Raw genomic sequence first — 19,799 nt, forward strand, 5'->3', positions numbered from 1 at the left:
GACCAGATTAGCATAAAATTTGCTGTAATATTCATGTTCACCAGAGGAAGTATCCTAATAATTCTTGGAGACCCGCTGAACTTTCCTCTAGCACTACTAACCGGATTTTTCACCCACAAAATATTCAATTGCAATGCTCCATTTGTCTTGAAATTAGCTGATATAATTCCTCCTCCCCAGAGGATGAACCCCTCACCACCCAGACTTACACACATCAGCTGACTACATCAGCTGTGTCATGTTGTTTTAGTCTTTTAATCTTGTTACATAAAATCCTCTGTGTGATAAAGCGAGACAGAAACACGGCCTGAAAAGAACAAAGTCAACAAAAAAGGCAGAGAAAACTGCAGACATGCAGTGAGGCTCCACCCTCCTCATACCTGCCTGCTTATCAAGGTGTGTCTGACCTGGCGACCTGCCACAGTCATCAGGCCCCACCTAGACACACCCTGAGGAGGGAATTAGGGCTCTGCTGACTTGGGTGGGCTGGGGGGGAAGTTGAGGACTGTGATGCAACCCAACCTCAGGGTTTAGTCATGGTTTATTTAGCCACAACGCCAACTTGCTTGGACTTGAAAACCGTGGGTTGTAGTTCATAATGAGTTTTAACAGCCAAATATGCTCTGTTTAAAGCCTTATTAATTACTGTTTATTTAGTACATTTAATGTATGGTTTGTGCTGTCCATAGTTCCATAGTTATACCATATATTTATGTACTATATTGTGTATGGTAATTTTTTGTAGTGAGGGTGTAATGATTCTGAAAACTGCGATACAAATATCCACAATCTTGTATCTCAATACAGGAAGACAGAACCTCGATACCCCTCAATATTACACATTACACCTATTTTATTGTATTCCAGCTGCATTTGTCACATGACTATTTTTTTCCAACAATATTTTTATCTTATTTCAATAACAAAAAACCTTTCACAACAAACAGCCTCCACTGGGTTATTAAACACACACACAGACACAAACACATATCCATAGGAATAAATGTATACATATACATTACTGTGTTGTACTAACAGGAATTAACACAATAAATGCACCAACAGACTGCCAATTAATTTTCACTGAGAGAAAGTAAAGTTTTCTTTAATTCGATGTGTTTTTGTTGTTGTTTTCCACGACTTTCCAGGAAGTCAGAGCTTGCCAACATCCACAATTTAGTTGCAAAGGTAGTGCAACAGATGAGGTGACAGTGCCCATAATGCACAAACATAAATCAAGTGTAATGTAGACTGGTTTTGTGAGTATACTCCATTTTGGCACTGCACACTCAAAACCTGCCTAGAATTTGAAATTAGGGCACATTCTTTGTTTACACTTGGTTTAGAGTAGGTTGAGTAAAGTGATCAGTCAAGCACAGAAACCCTGACAAACTCTGGCCGGATATTAACTAACAAACTCACATTGTCTGTCTCTCTGTTCTGGTCAGTGGGGGGGTTGTAGCTAGGGTCATCTCCATGTACACAGTGTGGTGCAGCCCACCCACTAACACACACAGAAAAACCCCCTGTGGTTTGAGCTCAGTCAAGAAATTAGTTTTGGGTCTGTCTGTCACCATGAGCTCTCCTCTCCTTCCAAGTCCTGCAGTGAGTACTTTAGAGACATTATACAGCTTCAGAAGATATTAAATACCATCAGAACAGTCAGAACGTTTGGTGTGTTGAGCAGGTTACCAAGCTAATTTAGTCTTTTCTAATGACTTGGGTCAGTAAGGAATTAAGTCTAACTGCGACTTAGCTAAAAAGTTTAGTTTTGTTGCTTAAACAGCCAGAAGTAGTAGTCAGGGTACAGGAAGTGGGATGAAAATGTTTGAGAAATGTGAAAATGTAATGCTAGGAACATAGCAGGACAGTATCCTGTGCTGCTAAAGCTGGTCTTTTTAAACCCTTATTATTGGAACACCTTGGTCATTTCCAGTAGCCTGGCAATGGCAGACTGGAACCTCTCAGTTCATGTTTAGTTTCCGTGGGGCGTTATTAATGGTTGCACACCAAAATGTCACTGGATGCAGTCAGATAGACCTACAAGAAATCAGAGCAACGAAACAACAAGTGATGTTGTTTGTTCTTTTTTTAGGGAAAATGTACCGTCCATATGGGGGTAGGATCCATATGCGAACATTAGCTCGCTAATTGATCCAGCTAGCTAGCTTAAAAGTAACATTTAGCTAACCTTAGCTGGGTAAATTTCTTCAAAAAAAGTCCATAGTTTTGGGACATTTTGGTGAATTTATATGTCGTAAACTCTCAGTAATGGAAGCTCCACCCATAGTTTGTCTTTTTAAAGCAGTAGCATTAGAAAATTCGTCAAAGTTGGTCTTTTTAAAGCATTAGTATTGGAACATTTCACCTCACTTGGCTAACGTAGCTACAGTTAACAGTACAGTATTGAGACTTTTAACTCATTCTTGGTCATTTGGACTGGGAGACATGGTTAAGCCAGACTTTTTTAGTGCCTACAATGGATACTTTCTTTGTGCACTGTTACTGCAGTTTCCAAGATTTAGAGAACTGGTGATACAGATAACTGCATTTGTATTGGTACAGGAATGTTTTACTTGCAATTTCATTTAAAATCTAGACTCTGTCAGGTTATGTTATTCTGACATTAAAACCCTGTCTTGCAGAAATTACATTTATATACCACTAATTTGTTTTCCCAATTATGTTTTGCTGGTAAACATAATTGGAAAAACAAATTAGCTGAATATAAATGTAATTTCTAGGAGACAGGGTTAAAAAGTAATGAAGAGAGAATTACAGCAGCCCACATTCATAAGGCACTATTTTACTTTATAATGAGATTTTTTGAAAAGAAAGGACTTTTCTGGGTCCTCTGCTACTTAAACACTGTATATGTCTTTTTTTGTTTTTGTCTTTCTTCCATCATCCTTGAAGCAACTAGAAATTCCTCTCGGCTCCCCTTAAGCTCCTGTCGATGCATGTAATCGTTCTCAGGGGGATTAAAACACAATGGATTTATTTTGATTACATTTAATCAGACAACACAGACTCACTGTGTCATGAACACCCAGCCCACTCAGTGTTATGAATGCATCCACTCATATGGTGAGGAGTGGAATTAATTGCCTGCTGTCCATCTGTAGTTTTCATATACAGTATGTATGAAGATTTCCTCCTTTAAGATGAAGACGTACATATGAGCTGCCTGGGTTTACTGCTTCAGCTCAGTCGTACAATGGTTCTCTCTGTGGTGGATTTCAAACTGTGGTGGGTGGGATGTTTCCACCAGCTGAGGGGTCTGTTCAGTAGGCAGGCTTGTACTGTGGTTACCAACACCTCCCATTTATAATTCTCCTCTTCAGAACAGTACTGAACATTTCTGACGTTAGACTATTGAGTTACACTTTGACATTTAACTGCTGAAGCCAACGTAAAAATGTGTGATAAGCTCTTCGTCTTTGCTTCTAGTCGTTGGAGACTTTAGAGTTTGTGTTTGTGAGTTCAATTGCTGCCACTCATTCTGCTTCGGATTTGAACATTGGCCATGTTCAGACCTTGGTTGGTCCCATCACAAGTTGACAGCTCTGGGTACAGGTGTGAATGCATCCAAGACGCATTAAGGATGCATTGTAGATCTGATCGCTCAGACCACATTCGGAGGATTCAACTGACTGAAAATGCCGCTATAGATTAATTACGAGTCCATCATACATCTTAGATGATTTGGTTTGTCTGTTACACATTATAGACCCAGTCTGTATCATTTTGTTTTCTTCTTCTTCTTTAAATTTGAGGCAGACTAGGCACAGGATGTGCTAATTTCCACAGAGCGAAGTTAATCCATCAGTGTAAACACTGAGCAGAGGGTAAAGTTTTGACATGACCTGTTGCTTCCTGTCACTCACCTGACAAACTGAAAGGTAGAAAATGGAAGTCTCCTCCAGGACACAGTCCTTCCAAAAACCCATGTCACCTGACCAACTGCACTGTCTAGGCGTAATTGTAAAGGTTGGGTTTTGGTTTCTTAATGTACAGTCAGGGAAGGCCGGATGAAAGATTTATGGGAAATGTAGGACTCATTCCATGACTTAAAGTGAATATACTGTATCTCTGCTTCCTCTGTTTTGATTTTAACCATTATTTGTATTTAATCTGGCTCATGTGAATCACCCAACTTAATGAAAGTACACTGCTGAATCGCTGGTGTAATCAAACAAAACTTAATCAAACAAAAACATAATTCTCTGGCTCCAGCTCCTCAAATGTCAGGGTTTGATGTTTTATATTATTATCAATTGATGTTATTTTTGGTGTGGTGGGGTTAGACTGTTGGTTGGACAAACCCAGACATTTGCAGTATTTGGTAGCGTGTCCTATGTCTCCAGTCATCTTGAGTTAATTGTATTTATGTAGCTTAATATCATAAATGATCTTGGGTGTCATTATACACTGCAGGATTTCTTACTTTAGTGTTTTAAACTTGAGTTTCTGTAGTTTAATCAGACTTCTCTTTCTGCCTTACACTGAACCACAGACAAACTTTAGTCCACTTGTGTGTTTCTTCATCTCAGATCAGAAACAGTTGTGTGCTGGTATTTAAGACATCCTCTCTGTGCTGCAGAAACCTAAAGTGCACATCTTTGAAGTCTTGCGAGTTCAGTCCAGAGGGCAGGATTCACTACATTTCAACCTCTCTCTCTCTTTCCTCCATCGTTCCTGTCTCTCTCCATTCCACACTAATGAAAATGTTTGTCAAAGAATCAGAGGTGGATGTTTTGCTAATTGGGTGTTGCCTTAATGGCATCTTGACATTCAGGCAAAACAATCTGCAGCATGTCCTTCAAAACACTCTGCAACCACATGCACACGCTTAGGTTTAAAAATATGTTTTCTCTACTTCAGGATCAGACTCCCAGTGGTGTTTGGTTGCTGCCAAAGCTGCTGGTTGTGAAACATGAGTCATATTTTACTGTATGATGGTTACTGTGATGAAAGGTCATAAAATACTAAAAATATTTTGTCTCCTTCTCTTTTTCCAAAGTCTCCAGAGTTCCAGAGAAACAGAGAGGCCTTTCCTGCTTCTGTGGACAAACTACGGCAGCTGATAGAAGATAAAGTTCACGTCCTGCAGTCGTCCGTCACTGAGAACCACCAGGTAAATCACATGAAAAATTAAATATACAAATGCTTATGTAGAGTTTCCTAGTTCTCATTGGTTATTTGCAACAAGAAAGTCATAAAAAATCAAGACAATACTTAAATTAAGTAAGTTAAATCCTCACAAATTAACCTGAACTTGTTCCACAGCAGCTTTACTGGAATGTTAATCACGACACCTCCAGTAAAAAACTGTTAGATGATTATCACCAGTGTAACAGAGGCATCAAGTGTCATTTTGTCTTTGCTGAGGTTGGAGTTAGCTGCTGCTGCGTTTTAAAATGTGAATCTTTGCCACAGGGCACAGGGCTAATTGCTCAGCACTGCCTTAATGTCATTCCTCCCAACCGTCTATTCAGGGATTTGTTTTTATCGTAGCTGTCTTTGCTTGATTTTCTGCCTTTCTGTTTCTCTCTGTCTTTCCTCTCCGTCGTTGTTGATCTCTCCTGAGGCCATGTTCAGACAGGCAGCTCAAATCCAATTTATTGCCCTGCTCCACTGTCAAGTGTCTTCTTTTTTCTGAAGGCTTAATTGTGAAAATACAATGAAACACTGAAGAAAAATCAAATTAAACCTGGTTTTGAAACGCTTGCCAGCGGGTTTTAACATCACTTCCCTCATGTGACCCCTCGTTTGACGTTAAAGTCTCACACAAACCTCCCTGTGATAAAAGTGACAAACACCTTGTTTCCCTACTTAACCGCAGGTCATGTATCACTATCACTATGACTCTCTGCTATACATTCAAGAGACAATAAAGCAGCAGAAATTAGTTTAATTGCCAGGTCAATGGAACCTGTCATATATGATTAAACATAAGTTTTTAAACAGTTTGCAGACATTTTTCAACTCTAAAATGTCCAGCCCGGTACATTTCTTGGGTTTAATCATTAATAAAATAAGAGAACCTTATGAAAAATGTTTATATATGTGATGGGATGTGTGAAGTAATTTAAAGTGGGCCAATAAAACTCTCAAATGGCCTTGAAAGCCCTGTATTTTCAGGCTATGATCACAGCAACTTATTTCAAAATGACATAGAAATGTTTGCAAACACTATGTTAGTTAATTCTGTGGAAAAGTCACCACTACCTTTTTATCTTGCCTCGGGATTTTGTCAGTGTCCATTCTTAATTTATTTTCTTACCTTATTTTTAATGTCTTTTACTGGTTTTATTCAGTTTGTCTTAGATTGCTCAGATCTCCTGTATTGATTTTTATTTCATCCTTGCACTACTTCTTCCTTTATGAATGTTTACACTTGGATTTCTAATCCCTCTGCCTCAGTTTTAAAGCACTTTATGGTCAACTCCTGTTGCTTTGAATTTGGATATCCTGTCATATGATCTTTAAATCAGTGGGTGTGTTCAGTATTTGTGGCCGATTATGTTCCCACTGCGTGAATCTGTGAATAAATGGTTCTAATGGAACCTTCGTCTTTGTCTCTGTTTCCACTGTTACTAGAGAAAATAATTTAAAATGTCCGAAAATACACATTTCATTCCACCGCTTCTAAGTTTTCAGTGTGAACAGTGAGGACTAAAGATCACGTTTGAGGAACAGATCAGATTTGGCTGCTGTGTGAACATAGTGCCAGTTTGTCTCTCAGACTGAGTCACATGGACACAGACAGACAGACGGACGAAGGGGAGGATGAGGGTGAGCGCTGTGTTCTGCCAGGATGACTCAGTCGGTCTGTTGTCTTTCAGCCCACAGCCGCTCTCTGAAGAGACTCCCATCACCTCGGCGAGTTCAGACACGCCATGTTAGATTTCACTTCTTCCAACTTCATCTTTACTCTTCATGTCCTCAAGTGTCTCTTTTGGGTTTTTTTTCTCTCTTGTCTGCCTGCTCTCCCTCTCTCCTCCTTCAGCTGGTGATTCATCACTCTCTTCTGTTTTACTCAACATGTTGCTATGTCTGACAAAGTGAGACAGCAGACTACTGAGAGATATTCCACGAGTACTTTCTCATATCAAGTACTCTCCAGACTAAATAATATATGATGACTTTTTGTGTCTGTTATGTCTTTTTATTGGCTGCAGTATTCAGTTTTTCTTTTCAACCCTGGTAATTATTTGGGTGTGCCATTCAGGAGGTAGAACTGTAATAGTCGATAATAGCTAATGCTAACTTCTGTATCTTGACCTCTCCTTCTTCTGTCAGTAAGGTGTGTTTGAGTGCTATGTGGGGTAACATGATGGATGTGTTTCACCCTTTGGATAAAGTCACCCAACGTTTGTTGTTGTCCACACAAACATCATCTCATGGAACCTCAACAAACTAGCCAAAGGCTAATTTAGTACATAAGCTAAGTCAAGGGAACATCTGTTATGCCACTGTTATTATTTTAAAGCAACCTTTACACAAATCACAAGAGGTACTTTGAGTCATTCTTATGTTCCCAGGATCCTTTGTTCCCAAGACATAATGGGAATGTGACAAAATGGGGACTATGTTCCCTAGTTCGACACGTGGCCCCTCCCAAGGTCCTATGTTCCCAGGATCCAACATTGTCAGCGCCCTGTGTTCCCTAGATTTCTATGTTACAAAATGGGAACATGACAAAACTTGGGACTATGTTCCCTAGTTCTACATGTGTCCACTCCCTTGGTCCTGTGTTCCCAGAATCCTATGTTCTCAGGGTTCTATGTTCCCAGGGTCCAATGTTGCCAAGATCTAAATGATACATAATGGGACAAAGTTCCTGTGTTCCCCAGCTCTATATAGCACATTATGGGAACCAGAAAACGATGTTCCCCAGTTCTGTATTCAGATTTATATGTTAATATGACATGGGCTGTTGTGGGAATTTGTTCCCCAGCTCTGCCCCATGGATCTCTATATAAAGAGGCCCACACTCAAGGGAACTAATCAAATAGGGTTAGAGTTGCTGGTGTTATATAGCTGTTTTGAAGGCTTGTTCCCATGTTTTTTTTTTTAAAAAAATATTTGTGAAATATTTTAACTTGAAACAGGACAAATTTGACCTGAACACAACAAGGGCATTAATGAGTGTTAACAGAATATTGAAACGGAGAATCTAGGATCCTGGAAATACAGGTACGCTACTGGTAAGCTAATGTACCAATGTGCAGAGTTTGCAAATTACCTGCTAGCTAACATAGCATTGGTTAAGGCAACAAAAGTTGGCTTCATCCCTTCCCAGATGTGTTCAATGTAAGCTAACAACTGGGTAATGTGTGTGTGGTCTACCAGTTTGAGACAAAAACAAACTGTTAGCATGCTACAGACAGTGGCTTTCATGTTAGCATGCTAATATGCTAACTTGCTGTATGTTAGCATGATAATCAGAAGCTAACGTAACTTCTCTTGTCTCCAGGGCAACACCGGAAGAGACGGACTGTGGAGGTTTGTGGTTTTGAGTGAGGAGCTGACCTTTGACCTCCAGCAGCTGCAGAGACAGACAGAGCAGGAGCTCAGCAACATAAAGACACAGTGAGTCAAAGACATGATGTTTGTTGGATGCTTTCAGGGTATCTGGAGCTAAACCAGATCTGTTTTGTCTTTACATTTAACTTAATTTAAATTCAGTTGTGCTGATACCTTTCCATAGGTTCACAACCGTCTCTTTGTTGTATGTTTCAGGTCATGAATTTTAGTTTTTGACTCTCAAAATATTGATTCTGTGAGCAGGAAATACAGTGAGGGATTTAGTAAAGTAAAAACAAACATAAAAATCACCATAGGCAAAATTTACTAAAGAAAAACACCTCTTTTCTCAAGCTTTCCTCCATCTTTTCAACCCCTGGTGCTTCTCATTGAAGAATATTCACTGTATTCCTTATAAGGTGAAAATCTGGAGAGGCCGGGCTCTTCCTCTTTATAAATTCAGGACCATGTTTGTGTGGCATTTGAACATGTGAGTGGGAGGCAGCTCCGTGTGTCCATGTTGTTTTGTTTTGTTTTTTTTTTTTTTTGTGGGGTTTTGTCACGGAGCTGAAACACAACTGTGGGAGTTTCACTGTATCTCATGACGGCAGCAGGTTCTGCTCTGCTGGAGAAAACAACAGGATCTGGCCTGTTTCTGTTTGTGTGGCTTGGAAAGCATGAGAGATGGGAAAAGACGGAAACTGAAAGTGAATGGTTCTTTTATGCATTTGTGGTTGTGTTCCTGTAAATCCATCTTCATAGGGACCGAACTGAGCTTTCAGTCGTAGATTATCTTCCATTTTATTTGCACTTCCGTTGTTTTTTTTTTTGACTCAGTCGTTAGTTCTGCCCTGATCCCAGTTATCTTTTTTTTTTCCTCTCAGATTTAAATCTGTCTGTGCGGAGCAGATTATCTCATCTCAACTCAACTTTATTTATACAGCACCTTTCATACAAACATGCAGCCCAAAATGTCCCACACAGAAAGATAACACAATAAAATGTTAAAAACAAACAAATAAAAACACAAGGGATAAAAATAAATATGGTTAAAAGTTAAAAACTAAGCTCCAAATTAAAAGCCAGTGTTAAACATCATGTCTTTACAATAAGTGGAGATTCTCCAACATGTGTTTTTGGCTTCAAACTTTAATTAAATTGGTTTATAAAGTGCCATTATAATGCATCATATTTACACAGACCCATTATCCCACAAGCCAAAATCAGACTGGCTAAACAATGAAGCTCTCCAGAGTATTCCTTAAGTCTAAAGGTTTGTAGATGTAAGAAGAGGACGAAGAGGAAACTTTACTTTGACAGCACTTTTCAAACCATAGTTACAAAAACTTTCTTTACAAAACAAGATAAAGTAAAAGTACATTTTGAAAACTGATTAAAAAAGGAGGCGTTTGCTGAGAATTTAGGGTCAGTCTTTGTTTTCTAAACTAATCTCCTTCATCAAGTGTCGTCAGATGTGTTCAAAGGAAGAGAGAGACCAACACTTGTGTAAATCTAGTTTTATCTTTGGAAGGAGGGAATGTGAATTTCTTCAGTTTTACAGTAAATGCGTCTTCCCACACCTTTTCCACCGCTGGAAGCTGTGAGCTGCTGCATCCAACGATTTCTGTAACTTCCCGAAAACTGGGAATCTGACAACCACACCCACCTCAGCCCAGGTGTGCACAGATGTTAAAGTACCTGATCGATAATGCCAACGCCTGGTGAAGCGGTAAAAGTCCCTACATAGCCAGACAATGTTCCCGTTTAGATTGTTTTCTCTCTAATAGGCTGTGATTGTGGTGAATTAGCAGATTCTGTTACCACTTGTGGCGTGCTGACACGCAGTAAAATCCTCAGATGGTGGTAGGTGGCTGCTGCCTCACCCTGTTCGCTCCTACTCTCTGTACTCCTGCCATGATGAGCAGTTTGGCAGAACAACACTTCAACTGGTCTCACTTCTGTCAGACGAGACAAGCTAAAACACATCTCGGGATTCAAGGTGTGCGAGCAGAACACACACACCCACCAACACACACATTATTCTGATGATATTCCAGGAAATCTCCCTAACTTTGCTGCTTCTCGCCGCCAAAAAAAAAAAAAAAAAACAGTCTGATCGTCTCTTGTCACAGCTCGGATAAAAGGCTTAATGAGAGGAAATGAATAGCTCTTTAATACGAACCCTTACATGTCTTCGCCGTGTCGCCCTGCCCAACATGATACCCACTTCTCACATCCACTTGGCTTACTGGAAGAAGACGTCACCCTGCTTTCATTTCACCGGGGTTTTCCTCGGCTTTAAGCGAGTCTTATGTGGTAATGTCAGCGACAACACTGGGCTGGGTTCTGTTTCGACAAAGAGGATAGAGCTGAGACTCTGCACATTACAAACAGAGATAAGCCATTCTTGCCCTTTTTTTTCCTTGTTAAGCTGCAGGAATCAAGCAGCTTCCACACTAAAGAACTTCAGGAACTCTCACTTTTAGTTCAGTCTCTTTGTCATGTTGATAATGAAGCCTTTAAAACGTGTTCTTCCTCCTCTGACAACAGAAGTGAGAACTTAATCCAAACCGTGCAGCGACCGTCACGGCTCCATGTTAAAGCTAATGCAGCTTTAATGCTCTTTCCCACCAAACTTTTCTCACACCAGGCTACAGAGCGAGGACGAGGAGCATCATGTAACTGACATATGAGTCTTTACTGAAACATTACTTCTTCAGAATTCAAACAAAATCACAGTTACTGTGTGTCGGCCTCACACCTGCATCTTTAAAGGGTAAAAAAATAAAAAAGAAAAGAAATGAAATAAGATAAATCAAGTTAACTCACCTCCTAATCCTACGATTTATCACCTCTATGAAGTGCTGCTACTCTCTCTTAATTCTTTATACTTATCTCAGTTTAGAGTTCACACAGTGTAACTTCTGGAATTAAAAGATGAACAAAATTAACTTTTTCTACATTTACATGCAGAAAATATTCCACTTTTGCCTTTATTTAGCTGCAGCCATGTGTACACGTTTTACACCCCCCACGAGAAAGAGGCACATCAGAAATGAAGCTTTTTTCCACCCCAGACTTTCCAAACTAAACAAACAACAAAAGTCGTGTGTCACAAACTGCAGTAAAAACCTTTAAAATATCAACATATCCCACATGTCTTTATCAGTCGAATCACAACAGAAGTTCAGATCAGGTCTGGAGACCGAACACTGGGCGACAGCGGAGAGGAAAAACTTCCTTTTAGAGGCAGAAACCTCGAGCAGAAATCAGAAAATGCTAAATTCAGAATAAGGCATTTTGTCATTTTTCCCAGCTGTATAAAAATCAACCTAAGAAGGAGAAGGTGGCTGCAGAGAGATGCTCGTGTTCTGGACCAAAGAAGGACAGCAGGGAAACAGATCTGCTGTGTTCAGATAAAAATACAGAAACTTATTTTCTCTCTTAGTCCACAAACTGAATCTGAGTGAATCAGTCGATACACAGCAACATGTAATCTCCTCCTTTAATTATGTCCCGTTTATGTTTACCTCTCTGCATTCTCACAAATCTGCTTTATAAATACACAATGTGTTTATTACTGGAAGTGTCCAGAGTCGTTATCGAGGCGCTCCGGAAACCAGAAGGTCACAGTGGTTCTTTATTAACATGAGTGTCCGACCTTTGACCTTCCTGTTTGCCTGTGGAGTGGGAAACACCAGCAGTAATTTAAGATTTGTAAATATAAGCCAGAGACAAGGCGTCTTAAAAGGAGGAAAAACATGTTCTCACTTCCTCCTCTGCAGAGAAGTCTGGTTTTATTCGTCCAGAATCTGAAATATCTGCAAAGATATGAGGAATCCTGTTTAGTTCTTGCAGTCTGACAACATGCTTACTTCTTAAAGACTCAGTTTGTCTGTAAAATATCTCTCAAAAACTCAAATCTATGAGGAGAACTAAAACTATCTGCATGATTAGAGGCTGTTGGGATTATTTGGGTGAACTGGCCCTTTAATATTTAACATACACTTGTAAGAACAGGAGCAGAAAACAGAAAGACTCATGAAGATATTTCCCTTTAGAGGTTTAACGAAGTGTCACAAAACAAACCTGCTTTATTTAGAAGCAGCTTGATGGTCTGAGAGCAGCCAACAAACAGCAGCACAGGTTGAGGAGCAGAAGAAGTCAGATTGAGACGGATTATCTGCGTCGTTTTCAGTGGTATTTTCCCATAGATAGACTGAAACAGTCTCTAGTCTGGTTATGCAAGGAGAGTTGGTGTCATTGCCAAGACTAACAGGCGGACTGGCAGTTTGGAAAACACCCAGCTGAACTCTGTCAACCCCTCTCTTCATCGCCGTCTCTTTAAGGATAATCTGTTCATTCCTCTGATATCGACCATGAAATCAGTCGAATCAAATCTCCGATCCAGATAAAAGCAACACCGTAGAGGTCAGAGGTCACGCTTTGATCCCGGAACAGACGACCAATCGTTTCTGATCAGAAATGAGTCTGTTTGTTCCTGATAACCTGCTGCCTCTGAGCAAGGCACTGACAGTTTGACTGATGCTTTAGCTGCTTTTTCTGGAGCTCTCAACCACATCTCATTGGTACCTGCTGATGAAGACTGTGGGATGCGCTGAAAGCTCGCAAGCAGACCTTTAGTTTAGTTTCTATAAAATAATAATGATTTTTTCATCTTTTCTTGCCTCTTATTATTTGTCTTTTTCTTTTTCCTCTCTCTTTTTTTTTGATTCCTCATCTTTCACTTTCTCGTTCACCTTTTGTTCTTTCGGCTGTAAAAACCACACGTCGCTTGTTTAATTAAACAAGACCAAACAAGACTTTTCTTTCCTTCACTCCCTTTTTCCTCAGAATCTCCTCCTCCTCCTCCTGTCAAAACATTTTTCCCTCTCATCCCTCCTTTTCCCTCCTCCTTTCACTTTCTCTTGCTTCAAGATGTTCGTCTTTTCTCCCTCCCTCTCTGTCGACTGTTTATTATTTTTATTTTTATCCTCTCCCACGCTCTTCTTCTATTTCTTCTTCTTCATTTCCACTTTTCTTTTTGATTTTTTGTCATTTTTTATGTCAAACTGCAGCAACAGTTATTTTAAATTCATTATTTTAACATCACTTTATCTTTTAATCTGTAAAATGTCAGGAATTTATTTTAAATGAATCATTTGTAACCTCTATTTACACTCACAGTTTTATTTCTAAGTGTAACTAAACTGTATATAAACAGATTTTTAACTCACTAACAGTTTGAAGTAGAAGTGGAGCCAAACATTAACATTCATTTTCATTTACATTCATTTACTCCATCACCTCTGTCCATGACAGAAATACTTTTAAAATGAATTCTGTTCGTGCTGTAAACGCACAGAGAGAGTGTATGTTCATCCTGTGTAACCTCCACACGCTGAAAATTATATGTGACAGGCTGCCAGTGCAGAGATACATTAATGTAAAGAGAGAAAAATAAATAAATAAAATAAATAACACCCACACATATTTTTTTTCCCTCCTGCAATTATGAAGTGAAATGTGTTTGTCACATACATTCACGTAATTACGGAGCTCTATTCACGCTTTTCTGTATGTGAGCACCTATTCAGTACACACCGACAGCTGGCGAGGTGTGTGTGTGTGTGTGTGTGTGTGTGAGAGATTCTCAAATTGTCAACAACACACACTCTGACACACACACACACACACAGATATTCATTGGTAATCACTGTCTTTTCATGATGGATGATGTTCCTTATCACTCATCACACACACACACACACACAGTTTTTTAACGAAGCCGTCTGATTGGCTGAGCTCACTTTTGATTGACAGGTGACACTGTAGCTCATTCGCTATGACCCTCAGAGTCTTGAAGCCCTCGCCGTGCACTTCCTCTGAACGCTGAACCGTAGGTTATTTACCAGTACAGTTTGGGGGGGGGGGGGGTTACCCACAATCCTACAGCAACAGGCCCTATGGCAGGTAACACACAGGTTGCCACGGTAACGCTGTTCTGCTCAGGTAAATACATAAAAAGAAAAAACATCGTATTTCTACATAATCCTGATGGACTGTTACATGATGTTTGCATGTGTAATGGGAGATCAGAGTTCAAACGCACTGAGCGCGCTCACCGGTTGATTGACAGCCGTGAGCTCCCGCCCTTCACTTCCTTTGGCCTTCTCTGATTGGTCGGGGGTGAGTATTACTGAATCCTCTGACGGCTCCTCTCTGTATTAAGATGAATATTTCTACAAAACTAAATAAAAATATTTTAAAAAAACGGACGTACTGTTACTTTAAAAACAGGAACTGACTGGTAGTGAAGTTTTTCTAACGCCAAAATGTTCAAAATATCAAAAGCTATCATTTACATGACATTTACAAACACACACACAGCGCAGGAAAAAAACGCACCTGTGAGTAAAAACTTTTTATGGGAAAAACAAATTTTAAAAAAGTGTTTAAACAGGACAAGACGACATAAAACATCAATATACTGATGTTATATTGAGAATTTTTGTTTAATTCATCAGTGTTTCAGAAATGTAATGAATTTAAATCGGATCGTTCCTCCTATAACACACAGTGGAGTCAGCAGAGGGCTCCTTCAAACCTCATCAACACAATGTTAAGATATTTCCCAGAGGCCCTTTTGTCTTTCTGTGTCGTTTCTGCTAATTTGCCTTTTCTCCACATGTTGATGTCGCTCCTTCAGTTAGTTCATCAAAGGCTTCCCTCAGATGAGCCTCCTCCTCCTCCTCCTCCTCCTCTTCGTCTTCCTCCTCACAAACAAAACACTCGTGTGCCTCTCATCACCTGCTGCTCTCTCTCTCTCAGTCACAGAGGTTTAGTGGCTCCCAGTGGACAGATGCTCCATTACACTGAGTCTGAAGCTCAGACACCTGCACCAACGCACTGTCACCAACTACCACTGATTCTGATACAACTACTAATACCACTGATACTAATACTGATTCTACTAATACTACTGATACTAATACTGATTCTACTAATACTACTGATACTAATACTACTGATACTAATACTGATTCTACTAATACTACTGATACTAATACTGATTCTACTAATACCACTGATACTAATACTGATTCTACTAATACTACTGATACTAATACTACTGATACTAATACTGATTCTACTAATACCACTGATACTAATACTGATTCTACTAATACTACTGATACTAATACTACTGATACTAATACTGATTCTACTAATACTACTGATACTAATACTACTGATACTAATACTACTGATATTAATACTGATTCTACTAATACCACTGATACTAATACATGATCTACTAATACTACTGATACTAATACTGATTCTACTAATACTACTGATACTAATACTGATTCTACTAATACTACTGATACTAATACTGATTCTACTAATACCACTGATACTAATACTGATTCTACTAATACTACTGATACTAATACTGATTCTACTAATACCACTGATACTAATACTGATTCTACTAATACCACTGATACTAATACTGATTCTACTAATACTACTGATACTAATACTGATTCTACTAATACTACTGATACTAATACTGATTCTACTAATACTACTGATACTAATACTGATTCTACTAATACTACTGATACTAATACTGATTCTACTAATACCACTGATACTAATACTGATTCTACTAATACCACTGATACTAATACTACTGATACTAATACTGATTCTACTAATACCACTGATACTAATACTGATACAGCTAGTTCTACTACTGATACTGATTCTACTAATACCACTGATACTAATACAGCTAGTACTACTACTGATACTAATACTAATACTACTACAGCTACTGCTACCAATACTACTAATACTAATACTGCTACTACTAATACTAATACTAATACTACAAATACTGCATAAATACACCTCCACGATTAGTAATACCGTTAGTACAAGACCTTGTACTGCTGAATACTATTTACTACATGTATTATTACCACAGTCTCTACAACTACTATAGTACTACTATTGGTACTACTCCTATGTTACTGAGTAATATTTAAAGTAATACTACTACTACTGCTACTATTACTGACACTAAAACACTGATGCTACCAGTAGTATTATTACTGCTACTACTGCTTTAAGTGGTACTATTACTGCTCCCATGTCAACTGTGATAACTACTATAAATACTACTACTACTAGTACTACACTTCTGCTACCATATGTTATACTATATGCTACTGTCTCTCTTTCTAGTACTACTTCTAGTACTATAACCATAGTACTGCTACATAAGTGCGACAAGTATCACTGCTAGTACTGCTACCACTACTGTTACTGCTCCTGCTAGTGTTAGTACTGCATTTGTACTCTGTACTTTTACACTATAGTTTTAAAGTACTAGCAGCTGATACGTTGTAATCCTGATGTACACGACAGTACTCGGTGCTGTGACTTCGCAGTAACAGCAGTCACATGACCTGTTGTTACTGTAGCTGCGTGTGGTTTTGAATATTCGGCTGCTGTTGACTTTAAGCAGCAGAATTAATCAGTGAGTCTGCATCAGCTGTTCAGCTCCATGTGTGTCTGTGTAAACACGGCCATGTTTGTTGAAGGAAGGAACCGAGTCATGTGACGGGGAGCCCACGGGAAGGGAGCGTTTGATGTGGGAAAGTCACAGGTTTGGGAGAGGAAGCGGAGGGGTGGGGGGGTGGAGGCGAAGCCGGAGGGTTGATGGTTTGAATCCCTATCCTGAAAACGAACGTGTCAAAGTTTATTCTAAAGTTCAGTGTTGGTCAGAAAGGTTCATCCTGTCACCTGAGGGTAAAACTTCCACTGTGTGCGTTCACAAGAAGAAGAGCTGAGGTACTTCACTCGTAAACTGAAGTCTTTCTGTGTTTTTCAGACTCTCTCAGATCGAAGGCCGTCGACAGCTGCTGACCTCCGAGCTCTTTAATCTTCAGGAGAAGAAGAAACAGACCGAACAGGAGCTGAGGAGAAGCTCCAGCCTCCACACATCCTCTGTAAGTGACACTCTGTACTATGTACTATGTGTACTGTGTACTATGTGTACTCTTACTGCTGCAGCCCAGGTTCAAATCCAGCCTGTCCTCCCCCCTCTCTCCTGCCTCCCTCTACTCTCACTGTCTGATAAATGTAAAAAAATAAAGACGCTTCTTTAAAAACAACAGGTTGAAAACATCATCGTGTCAGAAAGTAAACAAATAAACATCAGGGTTTGTTGATACATATTACAAACATCCCAGAGATACACAGCTACAAATCATCTATAATCTATAATCTATATCATTAATATTCAACATTTATTAGGTGGCTGAGATACTACTACTACTACTACTACTGATAGTACTGATATTACTACTACTACTACTTATATTACTGATACTATTACTACTGCTAGTTCTAGTACTACTACTGATAATACTACTACTACCTCTGCTGTTACCACTACTACTGATATTACTACTGATACTGCTATTACTACTACAACTAATATTACAAGTACTACTTTTGCTGTTACCACTACTCCTACTACTTATATTACTGATACTACTCCTCCTCCTCCTACTACTACTACAACTGATATTACTACTACTACTAGTACAACTACTACTGATGTTGCTATTACTACTTCTGCTGTTACCACTTCTACTGGTACTTATATATATATATATATATATATATATTACCAATATTACTGCTACTCCTATTACTACTACTACTAATAACAACACAATGAAAATTACAGTAGAAATAATAGAATATATTAGAACACATTAAAGCACATGAAAATTATCTTTAAAAAAAACTTTCATAATAATGAGAATAAATATTTTTTATTTTTTATTCCAACAAAAGCTGATCATTGAACATTGATCTAAAAACGTGATGAAATAATCTGAACTCAAGGTTCATTTACAAGCTCTTGATGTGGTTGAAAGCTCTGAAAAAAGGCAGTAAGTGGAGCTTGAGTTGAGGTTATTTTGTTGTTCATCGTTTCCTCTCCTCAGTTTCAGCTGTGCGCCTGTCGGGAGCTTCAGGCCTCCATCGCCGAGCGTTCGGTCCAATCAGAGGGTCTGGTGTTCCAGGAGGAGGCGCTGCGCTCGCTCCGTAACCTGCTGACCCAAGACCTGCACAGGTACCGGGAGGAGATCCAGAGACTGACCCGCTTCACCCAGAGAGTCGTCCAACAATCGCACAGGTACCCAGCATTCTCAGCAACATCAGGAAGCTCAGATTGGATGACTTTTGACTAAAGCTGCGACGTTGTTTCTTCCAGGTCGGACGGAGAGGAAACCTTCGCCAACAGCCTGGGCGATCACAGCATGCAGGGAAAGAACGAGACGGAACAAAACAGCAACATGGTACGGTCCAGCTCAACATCTGTACTCGTCTTCTCTCTGATCTGCTCTGTCTCACTTCAGGTTTATTCTGCTTCCTCGTTCCTGCCCCAGTCAAAACTAAACAACAGAGCCGAGGCAGGACACGAGTCTATAACCAAGCTAACGCTCCTAACCCTGCCTGTCCTACCTTCAAAAACACACACAGACGTTTCAGAAGCAGCACATCCTGGTCGTGTGCAAAAATAAAAGGAGTAATCTGATTGGTTAAAAGGGAATAAAAACACACAAACGTTGTATTCACCTCCTGAAGGTCTTTGTTCAGGAGCTTCGCTGTAATATTTCTGCAGGAGACATTTTATTATCCTTCTCCTGGACCAGAGCGATGAATCCATGCTACACCCCCCACCCACACACACACACACACACACACACACACACACACACACACACACACACACACACACACACACTTTTGTCTACCTGTGTGTGTGTGTGTATGTGTGTGTGTCTGGCATTGGTCCAGCTGTTGTCAGTCTTTCTCAGACAGTCGGAGTAGAGACAGAGGAAACATCTGCCTGCTCATCTGGCTCTGTCTGTCACACACACACACACACACACACACACACACACACACACACACACACACACAGATGCAGACCTATACAACCACACACACACACACACACACACACACACTCTGTATCTCGCTCTCTCCCTGTGTGTGTGTCTCTCTCTCTTTTAGCATCTTTTCCCCCTTAAAAAAAAAACAAAAAACTATAATAAACTGACACAGTTGTGACAGGAAACGACGAGGGAAGAAACCTGGTTCGGAGTCTTATTATAACAGAAAACCTGTCAAAGTGTCATCACAGTTTAACTCGTGAAGCTTAAACACAAACA

General features: G+C 39.6%; 1 protein-coding gene across 1 annotated transcript in view; it reads left to right on the top strand.

The window, feature by feature from the left end:
* The window catches only part of LOC108901147 (uncharacterized), a 38,235-nt gene that overhangs the window by 10,750 nt on the left and 7,686 nt on the right, over positions 1-19,799 (top strand). Inside the window, exons 3-7 of the mRNA XM_018702555.2 lie at positions 5,024-5,137; positions 8,483-8,598; positions 17,441-17,558; positions 18,567-18,757; positions 18,836-18,920. Of these exons, the coding sequence (XP_018558071.2) occupies positions 5,024-5,137; positions 8,483-8,598; positions 17,441-17,558; positions 18,567-18,757; positions 18,836-18,920 (624 nt within the window). The remainder of the gene's footprint in view (positions 1-5,023; positions 5,138-8,482; positions 8,599-17,440; positions 17,559-18,566; positions 18,758-18,835; positions 18,921-19,799) is intronic.

Source organism: Lates calcarifer, linkage group LG9, assembly GCF_001640805.2.
Source record: "Lates calcarifer isolate ASB-BC8 linkage group LG9, TLL_Latcal_v3, whole genome shotgun sequence".
In the NCBI taxonomy this organism is placed as follows: domain Eukaryota; kingdom Metazoa; phylum Chordata; class Actinopteri; family Centropomidae; genus Lates; species Lates calcarifer.